The sequence below is a fragment of the Alligator sinensis genome, unplaced genomic scaffold (assembly GCF_000455745.1).
Source record: "Alligator sinensis unplaced genomic scaffold, ASM45574v1 scaffold708_1, whole genome shotgun sequence".
Taxonomy (NCBI): domain Eukaryota; kingdom Metazoa; phylum Chordata; order Crocodylia; family Alligatoridae; genus Alligator; species Alligator sinensis.
In genome coordinates, this window is record NW_005842183.1 from 650,778 (window position 1) to 664,199 (window position 13,422).

Sequence of the window (13,422 nt, forward strand, 5' to 3'; positions counted from 1 at the left end):
CTCCATCCAGCTTCAACAAGATGGGTGGGGAGGGCTCCACCCAGCCTAGGGCAAGCAGCGGGGTCAGGCATTTGGGGACATGATAGATCCCTGATTTCCTAATCCTCAGCAAATGATTTTGCCATAATGCTGCTGAGGGAAGAGAGAGGCTGCTTCTTTTTCCTCCTCCACATGCACTCAACATCAAATCGTTGCTAGCCATGCCCTGTCCTTGCCTAAAGGGATCAGGGACTTGGGTAGAGTTTAGTTGCTTCCCAGCACCAGCTTGGACCACAACAGGCTTGGGTAGGTTTAAACACCTTACGTAGCTGATCACATCATTACTTTGCATCTGCCGTAGCCCATGTCTAGACCTCTAGAAACAAAACGGAGGCCCCTGAGTGGTTTTGCGGCAGGGTTGATTAGGTCTGCTCTCTGTGATTTAACCTCCTACATTCTGCCCAGACCCTGTGTAAGTACCTATAGGGCTGAGCAAGATCAGGCCCTAGTCCTTAAGTTTGCCTGTTTATAGGCTCGTAGGAAAGTGGGGCTGAAAAAAGACATCATCTAGCCCAGCCCCCTACTTAAGGCAGGAGCATCCCTGACTAAACCATCCCAGCCAAGTGTCTGCGTAACCTGCCCTTCAAACTGCCCGGGGATGGAGACTCCACAGCTCCTCTAGGCAGCTGCTTCCAGTGCTTGCCCACCTCAGAGTCAGACACTTCTTGTGTTAAAACTACAGACAAGTTAGTTTTCACCTTGCATTTGCTATTTCTGGTTAAGAATGCACTTTTTTTTCCTAGTGTAGACGTAGTCTCCAACCTCCAAAAGCAGGTGCATTTAAAAAAAAGACACGCTGCTGTCAAGAAGACCCTTGTTTTGTTTTTTCCCAAAGCCCTGCAATTATTACTCCAGTTCAGATTAGATTAACTTCAGCAACACAAAAAGTATCCTCTCTGGTGACTGCAGTCTCACCTTGGGCTCAAACGGATGCCGTTTAATGATTCTTGTTCAGAAAGAAGAAATGATTCAAGCCATTAAACGGATTTTGAGATTAATTGCATCTTAGTTTGACATTTAAAGATAAAACATTTTGATCTGTAGTTTTCATTTGATCTTAATGACTTTCCATGCTGAGCATTATAAAGGTTATTTCTGCAGAATTTAAATTGGTAATCAGTTTGTGATTAGACACGATGCCCCTCTCCTGTGACTGTTTAATCTGCAACCTCTGTATCTGTCTTTAATGTTGACAGGGGGTGAAGGATTGCAGAAGGTGCTTACCTTGTACCAAACTATGACAGACCTATTCCTAATAGTTTTGGAGTAAATTTGGTTCCCTTTTAGAATAACCCTTGCAAAACAGTGTTGCAAAACTCAAAAGTTGAAAACGAAGTGACGGATATTAATTTTACACTATTCTTAATGCAGAAAAACAATTGAAAAATGAAGAGTTTGTATTCAACGAGGAAACGGTGCAACATCTGGAAGCTGCTATTGAAGCTATTAAGAAACTGGTAACGTAGCATCTAGAAGTTTTAATTGTTTCGTGTAACTGGTATATGGGAAAGATTTACAGTTTGTAGTGAGGTGAAATGACTGCCTTCTATGCTGTGGGTCACAGTCTCGCCTCAAAGAACGAGGGACAGCTCCTGTCTGAAATCAGGACGACTGAAATCAAACTGGAGCAGCGTGAACCAAACAGCTGATCAAGGGCTAGGTGTTCAGTGAGCTGAATTGCGGTTTCAGCCCCGGCAAATACGGGAGTGTGTTACCCTAGGAACCATCTTATATTTAGTGCAAAAGTATGCCCTTCCACTGAGATCAAGAAAGGAAGGATGGCCATGTGGTCTGTGCAGTAGATGGATTCAAATCAGGGCTGTGTTCCCATCTCTAGCATTGACTTGATTTTGAGCAAGGGATTTAGGCTCCAGTTTTCAGAGGTCTGCTCATACAGAGCTGTCTGCAGGATACGCGCCTTCTCCTCTTAATCCCATCTGTCTGAAGGACAAAAATATTTTCCCTCTCAGGACTGCGAGGATACATCCATTCACGGTTGTGAGGTTCCCAGATGCGATGGTAGCAAGGACCATAGGGAAACCAGGATTAAAAGTAGAGCCAATAAATCATTTTGACATGGGTATTTTGACCTGTGACCCCAGTTCACTCTTTTCTGGAGTAATTCTTAGCGGTCTTCTCTAAAGACAAAGGAGGACTGCAGCGTGCGTGGTAAAGGGCCCTCTGTGATATCTCTTCTCTGGGAAACGGCTGGTCTTGGACAATTGGTGTCTGTCATAGCACTGCGGTTGGCATTAAAGTCAGAGTGGCTTCAAAGGCATTTTCTAAAACTCTCCTTTTGTCCTTCAGGGCTACTCTAACTTGCCTATTTCAGCTTGTTCCTTCGGTAATCCATCATCAGTGAATTATTTTATGTCATTGGCTGCGATCGGTTCAACAGGCTATAATGTTCCTAAGTTTTCCATTTTACAACTGATTAAGAATGTAATTCATAGCTGATTGAAAACCTCTTACTCCCATCTCATTTCTTTTACATTACTACCAATTACTTTTTCTCGGGTAGGTGTTATGACAAGCCACTGTAGGCCTATAGAACTGACACCTTGGAAAGTGAACCTGATGCATCATTTCTCTCCGTCTTGCCTGGGTGGTGATGGTAGTAGATAGCAACACAAGGAAAGGCATAAAACACCAGGGCAGGCATTAGATATGGGCTATACAGGCAGCTGCCCAATTCACCATTTATTTTGGGATGAATCTTTTTTCCTTACCATCCAAGAGCTGAAAACTGCATCAAACTGTGAGCTGGGTGACCCAAACGGGCCCCTGTCAGTGTTTAGGGGTGCTTCTTGAAAAGCCCAAGAGCCAAGAGAGAGAAATTCAGTTTGAGTCCAGGCCAGCTGGCAACCTTTCACCCCAGAACAGCTTTTGACGGGGGTAGGTCTCTATTGCTTAGACCATCTCCCATCCAAGAACAGGTGAGAAGCCAAAATCTAGTCCGCCAGTGTGGCCGGGGCTTGGCTGCCATCCTAGCGTGGCTTTTGGGGTGATGTGGGGGGTATTTTGTTTTGAAAAGCAGGAGTGGCCATGGCTGTGGTTAGGGTGGCAATACTGGGTTGTCATAATGTCCTTGTGCACTTTTAAACTTGAATAACTTAGGTTGTAGGTATGATGGAAACGATCTGTAAGCAGCATTTAAAAGCAAACTTATTAAAGTTTTAGGACAACTAGCATACACAATGCAGGACTTCATAAGTAATAACGAATTTATTCTTATTTCAGATCTTTTGACAAACAAAACATGGCTACTGTAGATGAGAAGGTAAACTGTGTCCTAGGGCTAGTAGAATTGAAATCCATATCAGCTGTGAGAAGGAAATGGTGGTTATGTTGAAGTCTAGCAGTGTGTACTCGAGTTGTCCTAACACTTTAATACATTTGCTTTTAAATGCCGTTTACAGATTGTTTCTGTCATACCTACAACCTAAGTTATTAATGTTTAAAAGTGCACAAGGACTTTATGAAGACCCTGTATATAGCAGTAGCTGTATAAAAAGGAGGAGACAATCTTTTTCAGATGTTTGTTATTAAGTAGTTTTGCTCTAACCTGCTCTTATCCCTTGACCCGGTATTTGCTTAATGTCAGGAGGAAATAAGAAGACGCACCCATGAACTTCTAGAAGAGGAGACCATAAAAAACAGTAATCTCCGTTTCAGAATCCAGAACCTCCCAGACCTGATTACCGAGGAGATGACAGGTAATGCCAGCTCCGCCAGCCCCGACCGAGACTATGCGGGAGCTGAGCTTTGTTGTCGTGGGAGGAGAGAAGTCGTCACATAAAGGAAGCAAAAACAAAAAGTATAGGACTAAAAATCTCTGATCTAAAATAAACGTCATTAAGAACAGTAAATGGTCTCCGAGAACCTGTTGGTGAATGGGGACACGTTTGGCACTTTCTGATTCGACTAACATGAGTGAGACGTAGCTGGGGACAACAGCCGTAGGGTAGGGTCACAACAGGAGGTTTGGGCCCCTGGGCTCTTGTTCCAACTGTGCTTTGCACTTCCCGGGACACTTGGGGGTAAGTCTCTAGTATGTACTTTGCCTCAGTTTCTTCATCTGTGAAATGGGGATAACAGTGCTTCCCAGCCTGTGAAACTCAACACTTTCCAGATCTCAAGATGTACAGATTCATCCCTGCTTCTTTCTCCACCTTCCACCCCCCACACAAACACACGCCTCCCATCTGTTTCCTCCTTTTCCAGTGCCCCTGTTTTTGTGGTTTTCTGTATCTTTAGCAAGGAATTCCTTTCCCAAGGGGGTTTCTTGATATAAAATGTGGAAAAGGTACAGTACAGTAGAAATGCAGCAGGCTTCTCCAAGTCTGTAAATGCAAATAACTTGGACAAAATGTGGGGGCAGTAAGTTGCTGAAATAAGGTTTTGCTTTTTAAATGTGTAAGAGAACCGCTGCCCACTTTCAGGTGACGTTTGTCCGGTGATGCATTAACATTGCAGATACCAATCCACTGACAGAGTGTTGTTGCGCATGCTTTTTTTGTTGAGATCAGCACGTTTAAAAAACAAATCTCTTTCTAGCTCTCGTTTCGGCTGCCCGTGAATCCAACGCTGCTAAGATCCATCAATTGCAGACTGCGCTGAAGGACGTCACACGTGAAACCGAACTGCTGGATCAGAAGCAAACCCTTTATGAAAGGGAGAATGCCACCTTGTGGTATGTGATTTGTATGGGCATAAGTAAAATCATGTTGGGAAAAGACTAGGAAGAAATAAACCAGAATCGGAGCCAGGGGGCTTTGTCACTCCTATAGGCAGTAGGACGTGCTCCTCAGCAGCTTTTTGCTGCCGCATGAGCTCTGCTTTTGAGAAAATCTTGGTTTTTTTGAGTAGCAGTCACGGTCTAGAGCTTCCTGCCCCCTGCTGTTAAGATACACTGGCTTGATAGAAAACTGGCTGCAAGTCTGGGGAGGAGGAGGGGGGGGAGTCTTCTGCCTGCAACGAAGAGCATCAGAAGAAAGGCAAAATCAATGATAATTTTGACCTTGCAAACCCATATCCCATTCTCCAGTGGGGAAAAAGAAAACATACTAAAGAAAGCCTTGAGCTAGGAATTCTCTGCCAGCATCCCTGATGGCAAGCCCCATCTGCCCCAGGGAGCGCCCTATTCTCCATTGCTTCGTGGGCACGTGGAGCTGGGCTGGGATTTGCCTGGTTTCTACCAGATTATGTGTTTCTATCCCCTTCTGCCAGGGCACTAGAGCTGTTCAAAAAAAAGTCACAGCTTACTTCCATATCAGGAAACTTGATTTTTTTTTTTTAATTCTTTCTGTGCTTGAAAATAGCTGGGCCACTTGTTAATGGAACTAGAAAAAAAGAACATATTCATTAGGGGAACAAAAGAAAAGACCCACGCCTGAAGAAGTAAAACGTGGAGAGAACGCTAGGCCACGGGAAGGGATGCATTTAAATAGCAAGTGTTGATTGTCTTGATTAGCGAGATGCTCAGACTCATCTGAGGCCCCAGGCCAGATCTGGACCCCAGGGCTCAAGGCAACAGCAGCGGTGGCAGTGGTGGTAGTGGCTGCCGCAGTGGTAATGGTGGTGGCAGCCATGGCGGAGGTGCACAAGTCGCAGAGGGCAAGTGAGGGCTGTGTTGTACAGACCTTCCTTGCCCACCTAACAACAAGGATCACGTCGACCAGGGCCTCGGATTGCTTGGCAGGCCGTGCCCCCCGCTGCCCACCGCCCCGACTTCCAGTAGCCCGCCATTAGCCCAGCAGTCTGGATGGAGCAACTCCAGGGGCCAGATCTCGGGCCATATGCTTGACCCTTGTGATCTCGCTTACAGACGTTGCTACATGCACCATTTATCCCATGTATGATGCCATCCTTGTCTGGGTCACTAATGTGTGCTTTATTCATCCTAAAGTGCAAATAAGGGTTTGGGTCCATTACAACCCTGGAGAATTTTTCCTTTTACTTCAGTGGGCCTTGGGTCAGGGTTTTTGTCTGATTCGGAGGCATGCAGGAGAATTCGTCTCCGTCAGGGGTGGATCCAGAGGGTGCAGCTGCATCCCCTTCGATTCCTGCTCCACCCAAAGCTTCAAACCAACTGCTCAGCAGTTACAGCAGCATTTTATTCAGGCAGCAGTGAGGGAGTCAACTGATTTAATGTCTCATGATAACCTACCTGATTCCTTCTAAACTCTTCATTCCACAGGTGTTAACAACCTGCTCTCTTTTTTTAATGGTCTTGATTTTCTACTAATCAAGCTAACCTTTCTTCTGCAATTCTACAGTGTATTAGCTGCTCCTTTTAACGTAGCTCCCATTTCACAGCCCTGCAGACTGTATTTTACCTTTATCTGAATATGTCAGCTCAGGTGGGAAACATTAACTCTTTTGAACATCAGCTCAGATATGGAAATAAGTGTTGGTGAAACACTGGATGCACTGTCAAGATGCTGAAGAACGCTCTATATTTGGTTTATGAATCTGCAAGAGATGTACATTTAACTCCAATGACAACAGGAATAAAGAAACAACAGCTTTTGATGATTTTTGCCTAGTTTTAGCATATAGCATATGATATAGAAAATGAATGCACGTGCCAATCAAGTTATATGTGTTTTTGCTGAATGATATAACCCTAGGCCCCTAGCATATTAGTAAAGCTTTGAGTTACCTGGAGAAAATAATTTGTGTTGTATGTGATGATGCACCACACCAGGTGCACCCCCCTTCCCAAAATCCCAGATCTGCCCATGGTCTCTGGTTTATTTTCTCCAGTGAGGAGCAAGAGAAATTGTGGGTCCGGCATGAAGCAGCTGTAGACTTCATGAACCAACAAATGGCCAAGAGAGTTAACACAAAGATTCTCTTAAGCGAGGTTTACAAGAAAACCAAAAATGCAGAGCAAGATATAATCAAGAAAAAGAAAGATGTGCAAGAACTGAAGGAAGCCGTAGCTAGAGAGAGGACATTTCTACAGGAAGAAAAAGACGCATGGGACAAAAAGGTAAAGATCCTGAGCTGTATTCCATTCTCATAAAAGTATAGCTGTGAATATGGTTCCAAAAATTAAATGGTTTTAGGAATGGTGATGGGATACTTATGCGGAATAGTGCATTGAGCTGGCTTTCATGCAGCCAGTTTGTGCTTTCTGACAGTACAATACAGAGCTCTATATCAGGAGGAAGGGCGTGCTTGTGTGGGTATTGTGGTTGTGTATTGTGTGTGGGGTTTTTGCATGCATGTATCACTTATTCTCCTAACATACCCAGTGAATTCTCATTCTTGTTTAATTGCTTTCCGTTATGAACAGAGGGAAAAAAAGAAAAGTACCTTTATTTTACTGCTGTTATATTTTCCTGCACTTGTTCTTTGTACTTGAGTATACTTAATTTCCTTTAAGAGACATTTTTAGGGCATTTTTCAGAAAGAAATTAATTTTCTTGCAATCTGGCAAAAGTGTTTTTCTGTAGAACAAATTATAGGCCTAGTGCTATAAAGGCCTAATCATGTGTCTGATTTAATGCACAGTGAGTAACCCTGTTGAAAGGTGTAACATTGAGTATGTGCATAAGTCTTTGCAATATCAGGATTTAATACTGTATTTTCATGAATTAAAAATAATACCTTCCTATAGGATTTGAACAGCTGGTACGTAGTTATGACCTCTATAAAAATGTCTTTTCTTTTAGCTCAGCTTTTTGCTTGAAAGGCTTCAGACCACACAGTTTACAAGGCTAAAGATTTTTTCTTAAGCTCAGCAATTTGCATTAGGTTGATTATGATGAACTAATGATGTTTTTACATGTAGAAGGCAGAGATGAAAACAAAACTGGATGCACAGAAGGCAAAATCGTTATTGAAAAAAAGAGAATATGAACATTTGCTTCCAAAACTGTTGGATATTCAGCAACAGATAACCCACCAGGCAGCGGTAAGGAGAAAATTGCTGGCTTCTTGCAAGATTTTTCTTATTTCAACCTGTGTTTTTCCTAAAAGGAAAAAAAAATATTTGTCCAGTTATGAAATGAAGAGCCCCGAGGTAGGGGAAAGAGGCATAAGTGAAGAGTTGTAAGGAAAGGGATGGAGGGGTTATCTTTGGGGATAGGGTAAAAACAAAAGGCTTTTCTAAATGACTGATGCTGTTGCCTCAAGTACTCCAGCATACGAGTGACGTTATTACAGAATAGGGTGCCACTGTGGAGGAAGTCTACCCTCCTGGCTGCCATACAGTCTCATCTGATGAGGTTATGCCAGCCAATTCTCCTGATAGACGAGCTCAGAGGACGAACACAGTAGATTAGTAAGCAACAACTCATGACCCTGTTCTGCCTATATACCGGGTTACTGCCCATGTGGAACCACTGGTAGTTTTTGAGACTTAAGAGAAGACACGACAGATATTTAATAGACACAAATGCCAAAGAGCACGAGGGATTATTTAGGGCAGGGATGTCAAAGATGCAGCCCATGGGCCAGATCCAGATCCGTGGATCCCCCATGTGCCTGATCTGGCACCCTCTCTGGCTGCTCAGGGACTGCCACAAGTGATGCCTGCTCCAGCTGATCTGGGACCCGTGCTGCATGCAGTCTCTGCCCCAGACTGGCTGGAGCAGGTGCCGCGTGTGGCTCATGTCCCAATCCGGCCACATACAGTGCAGTCCCAGACCAGCTGGAGCGAGCACCATGGGTGCTAGGTCTGGGGTGGGGAGTTGGGGGGGTCTGTCGGCCTGATCCAGCCCTGTGCCATTCATCTGGCCTGTGGACCTGTCCTATGCCATTCATCTGGTCTGAAGGGCCAGGTGGATTGACACTCCTGGTTTTAGGTCATCTTTCAGCTGCTTCTGGAGCCCGTGAGGGATTGCCACAGTGAAGCACAACTCGCCTGTTCTCTTCCCCAAAATAGATATACTGTATTTACTTGTATACCACGTGCACCTTTTCCCCACAAATCCACCCTCCAGTCGGGGAGTGTGTCACAACACAGTGAAAGAGATCCTAACAGCAGGTTGCATTCAGATATGGACTCATCAACCAAGGGAAGTGATAGAAGCCCTATTGTTTGGGATGTTCAAAAATAAGCTGGACAAAGTAACACGTCCATCATCATGCAGGAATAGAAACAATTTAGGGAGAGGTCAGAGCAAAAAGGACTAAAAGGGCAATCAAGCTAACTCTTCCCTCCATCCACTTAATCCTGGCTACGAGCACGACCTACCTAATGCCACGTTCCTCTGTTTTTCATAGGAGTAACTTCTCTGAAAACAAGTGTCTTCATCTGTCTTTAAGTTATCTCTTCACTACAAAGTTAACATAGGTTTAATTGCTCTCGAGTTAATCTACCTCAAGTGAGAGCAACCATGTTTTGAGCTGCTCAGCACGACTGTGTTAGCAGCTGCTGAGCTGTGCTAACCTGGAAGATAACTGTTCCTCCTGACAGGCCTGCCAGCCTAAGTCCAGCATACACCTGTTTTTGAGATAAGGGAGTCTTTTGTTTGAATGGGTATAGAATAAGGGAGGATCTCGATTTTATGTGCGAGTTAACTCCTGTGGTTTTGTGTGTGACATTCCAGTGTGACTTAAGGTATTACACGAAAAACATATGCAAAAGTGACATGGGCTAGGGATGGAAATTATACATAAGCCGGTATGAGTGTCCAGAAACCAGTTCAAAACTGTAACACTACAGAAGTTTGGTCCCCATGAACCACTAAGAGGTGCAGACAGAAGTGCAGCTCCCCAGTCTAACTCGCGGTGCTTCACAGAGAGCATCATGAGTTAGACTGACCCTCCCGACCCAACACATGTTAGCTGTTGGGTCGGGAGGGTGGGGTATTAAGCTCCAATTTGGAGCCCAAGGGAGAAAGGCTGTGTCTCTGCAGCTTCTTCCCCTAGCCCTGCTCCCTCTGTCCCAGCCCCCAGTGCTGCCTCAGCATGGGAGGGGGAGTAGGCAGGGAAGGGAGGTTTCCCCAGCTTGCATGGGAGGAGGAAGGCAGATGGATTGAAGCCTCCCTTCCTCCCCTTCCCAGTGCAGCTAGGAAAACCCCAGACCAGACCTCCCTCCCCTATCTTCTCCCGCTCCTATCCTGAGACAGCACCAGGGGCCAGGCTGTGCTGCAGCAGCCCAGCCACCAGGGCAGACACAAGTTAACGAAGGCGCTCTACTTTGACTTCTTGACTGGCTGTACTTAGCCATGATGTTTAGGAGAGGAAAGGCCAGCAACAAAAGGAGTCCTTTGGGTATTGTTTGTAGTAATATCCCATACTGGCACTAAATGTTTGTGTATTTAATAGGCCATTCAGAAGGAGAACCGTGAGATAGCACAGCTGAACGAAAAAATCGAGCAATTAACACGGTTATTAGAACATAAAAGGCTGCGAGGCCTGGAACTCTCCAAAAGGAAGTGAGTATCGTTTGATGCTTTGATTCCTTTGCTAAACTTAAACAAGCATTTAACATTTGCATGACTGTTAAGGAACATTAATAACAGTATTGGTTTGAAACCCGTCAGATCCTATATATACGGGAATTTATTTTAATCACAAATCTAGCACCCGCAAATCAGTGTCTGCACTCGTAAACATTTGTCTTGGCTTCTAATCCAGACGGCGACCGCACAATCCATTGCTGTCCCTGGGAATCAACACCTTCTTCTCCCGCTTCCCCGCCTCCTCCCCGAAACTGCTGCAGATCATCTAGCTGTCGGGGGGCATGGGTTTTTTTTAATAAAGGTTGAAATCAAAGTAGCAAGATCTTGGGACCCAAACCACTGCTCACAGAAGGCAATGGGAGTCTTTCCATTTCCATCAGGAATGCACACACAAAAAAGCAGATGATATATGAGTAAATTTGAAGGAATTGCTGTGGAATAAGTATTCACAGGCGGTGTATGTAGAACCAAAATTGTCACTTGCTGCTTCGGCGATGTGGGCAGGGGAGGTCAGACATCACACCCAGTACGCTGTCCCCATCCTGTCCAGCTGAAGTCCCTGCACACCCTGTAATGCAGAGTCTGTTTCCCTGTGTGCTCCTGCGGGTACAAGAGACCTTAGGGAAAGCCAAGTTGTGGATCACCCTAAATGGCTTCTTCATTGGGCTTGTAAATCACCTTTCCTGGAGACTGACACCGATGTATAGATATCACTTATAATTTCCCTATTTTTTTAACTATTTGTCCACACCAAGGAGTGTTTCCCAGCTGGTGGCAATATAAAGCACAGGGATTTTCTTAGCCAAGCAGATTTCCAGTTCAAATCCTGCCATGCTTCCACCAGTGGCCAATAGCCAATGTTTCAAAAGCAACCCCCCCAAAAAAAACCAACCGAGAGGAAACTGCTAATCTCTGAGCCCTGCATAAATGAGCTTGCTGCTGTGAACCCTGAGATTTGACTGCCGTTTTCCCTACTTGAAATAATGACGTGTTGTCATTGGGTAATAAAACTATCCAGCTTTGTTCTTGAAGAAAAACCCAGCTGTAGCCCAGTACTGAACAGTGCTGTTGATCCCGTACATGTTTACACACAATTAACGTTACTGTGATGCGCATCAGTGACATTGGGACGGTTCTTGACTACAAAGTAGTCACAGTACCGCATCACAGTAACGTTAAAGAGAAGCATGTGTGCTGTTTCTAGGCTCGGGCCCTTGACAACCTCCTACAGCAAATCCTACGGACTGGTTGCATGAGACAAAAGCATTGTCCTTTTTTTGTTGCCTTGTTATATTTGCGTAGCATCCTGAAATGTGAGGAGCTTTTTCTTCTACGTAGATTTTTCTCACCAGTATAGCTAGCTCCTCTTTGTTATATAATTGGTGAGTTAGTTAAACTCAGTGCATTCCTTCCTTCTCTATTTTTTGGGCACAGATCCAATGGGCTTCTTATGTTTCCATATCCCTGAAGGGCACTAGGTATTTTTTCCTTTCCTATTTCCTATATATCAGGTAACTTCCTCCAAGCATCTTTCCTCCTTGCTCAACCCATGAACCACCCAGAATAGACAAATGAAGTGAGTAACTTTCATGCTCCCAGGACTCTCTGTAAGGCCATCAGAAGCAAGACTAATGCATTTGTGCTCATCAGCTTCCAATCCACACCCTCCATGAACTGGGTATTGCCATCACTGAGAGGCTACAACAGCAATCCAACCCTATGACACTGCCAACGCTGTCTGCCCTTATCTCCTTAACAGGTTTTATTCTTCTCAGGCGTGTACATAGAAACACCAAATGATGAGTAAAAATATCTGTTTTTAATAAAGGTGAAGACATAAGCAAATTATCATGTCTTGTGTTGACACTTAAGAACATGAGTATAGGAACATAAAATATTAGCTGTTGCTCACTGTCCTTTATTTAATTGCACTCCTGAATATCTCTACGTTGGCTTGTTTGTTAGAGAGGATCTTGATTCTGACCTGTTTGTCCTGCAATCAAAAATTACCCAAGAAAGAGAAAGTTTAAATAATGAAATAAAAATGGTAAGAACTAGACTCTTTTTTTTTTTTTTACTAACCACTTTAATCCTTTTTAATATATTTAATAATTGGGCAAGAATCTGTGTAAATGACAGAAAGATTACACCAACATGGATACACCTAATCAGAGCCACCAACAAGAATCCCAACCAGTTGGCCTTCTTCCATGGTTTCATAGTCTGATGTATCGTGTGAATTAGTTTTGTGCATAGTTTTGGGGTGATGTAACTGTGATGATCCATAAAAATGTGAGCGGCAAGGATTTTTGTGGGTGGTATCTCTTATTGGACCAGCTGTATAGTTGGGAGGGACCTCGAGGTACTGTAATATCCAAATGCTTGTCGAGATCCTTCCCAGTTAAATAGCTTCTCCAATAAAAGATATTGTCTGCAAAAATCCTTACCTCTTTTGTGCATAAGCAACGTTGGTTTCTAGCAAACCCAGTGGTCCTAATGGCTGTAAAAATAAATACGAACATGTGTTGACACTTATTGTATTATTGTACGTTTTATTTTTGTACAGTCACAGAATCACAGAAAGTTAGGGTTGGAAGGGACCTCAGGAGGCCACATCTAGTCCAACCCCCTGCTCAAAGCAGGACCAGCCCCAACTCCATCATCCCAGAAAGTGCGATTATTGAACAGAACTATTTCACAGTGTGCTTGGTTACATTTTTAGGTGAGCTGGAAGTGAATGATTTAACACTGGACTTCATTATTATGGAGGAGAGGCAGCATGAATTACTGTGTGCTGAGTTTCATGCCCATGTCACTAGGCTACTACTTAAACCCAGCCTCACTATTTTAAAGCCAGCTCAAGTGCATGGAAGCAGCTCTGCAATCACCTCTGTGACTGCAGCACAGGCATATCTATCCTGGAGCAACCCAAAGTATCCAGTGTGCATTGCTGTATCTTTCC

General features: G+C 44.2%; 1 protein-coding gene across 1 annotated transcript in view; it reads left to right on the forward strand.

Annotated features, from left to right (window-relative positions):
* Positions 1-1,432: 1,432 nt before the first annotated feature.
* The window catches only part of LOC102374154 (golgin subfamily A member 4-like), a 30,276-nt gene continuing 18,286 nt past the window's right edge, over positions 1,433-13,422 (forward strand). Inside the window, exons 1-7 of the mRNA XM_025207137.1 lie at positions 1,433-1,496; positions 3,644-3,755; positions 4,597-4,732; positions 6,808-7,036; positions 7,841-7,963; positions 10,324-10,433; positions 12,426-12,507. Of these exons, the coding sequence (XP_025062922.1) occupies positions 3,749-3,755; positions 4,597-4,732; positions 6,808-7,036; positions 7,841-7,963; positions 10,324-10,433; positions 12,426-12,507 (687 nt within the window). The 5' untranslated portion in view covers positions 1,433-1,496; positions 3,644-3,748. The remainder of the gene's footprint in view (positions 1,497-3,643; positions 3,756-4,596; positions 4,733-6,807; positions 7,037-7,840; positions 7,964-10,323; positions 10,434-12,425; positions 12,508-13,422) is intronic.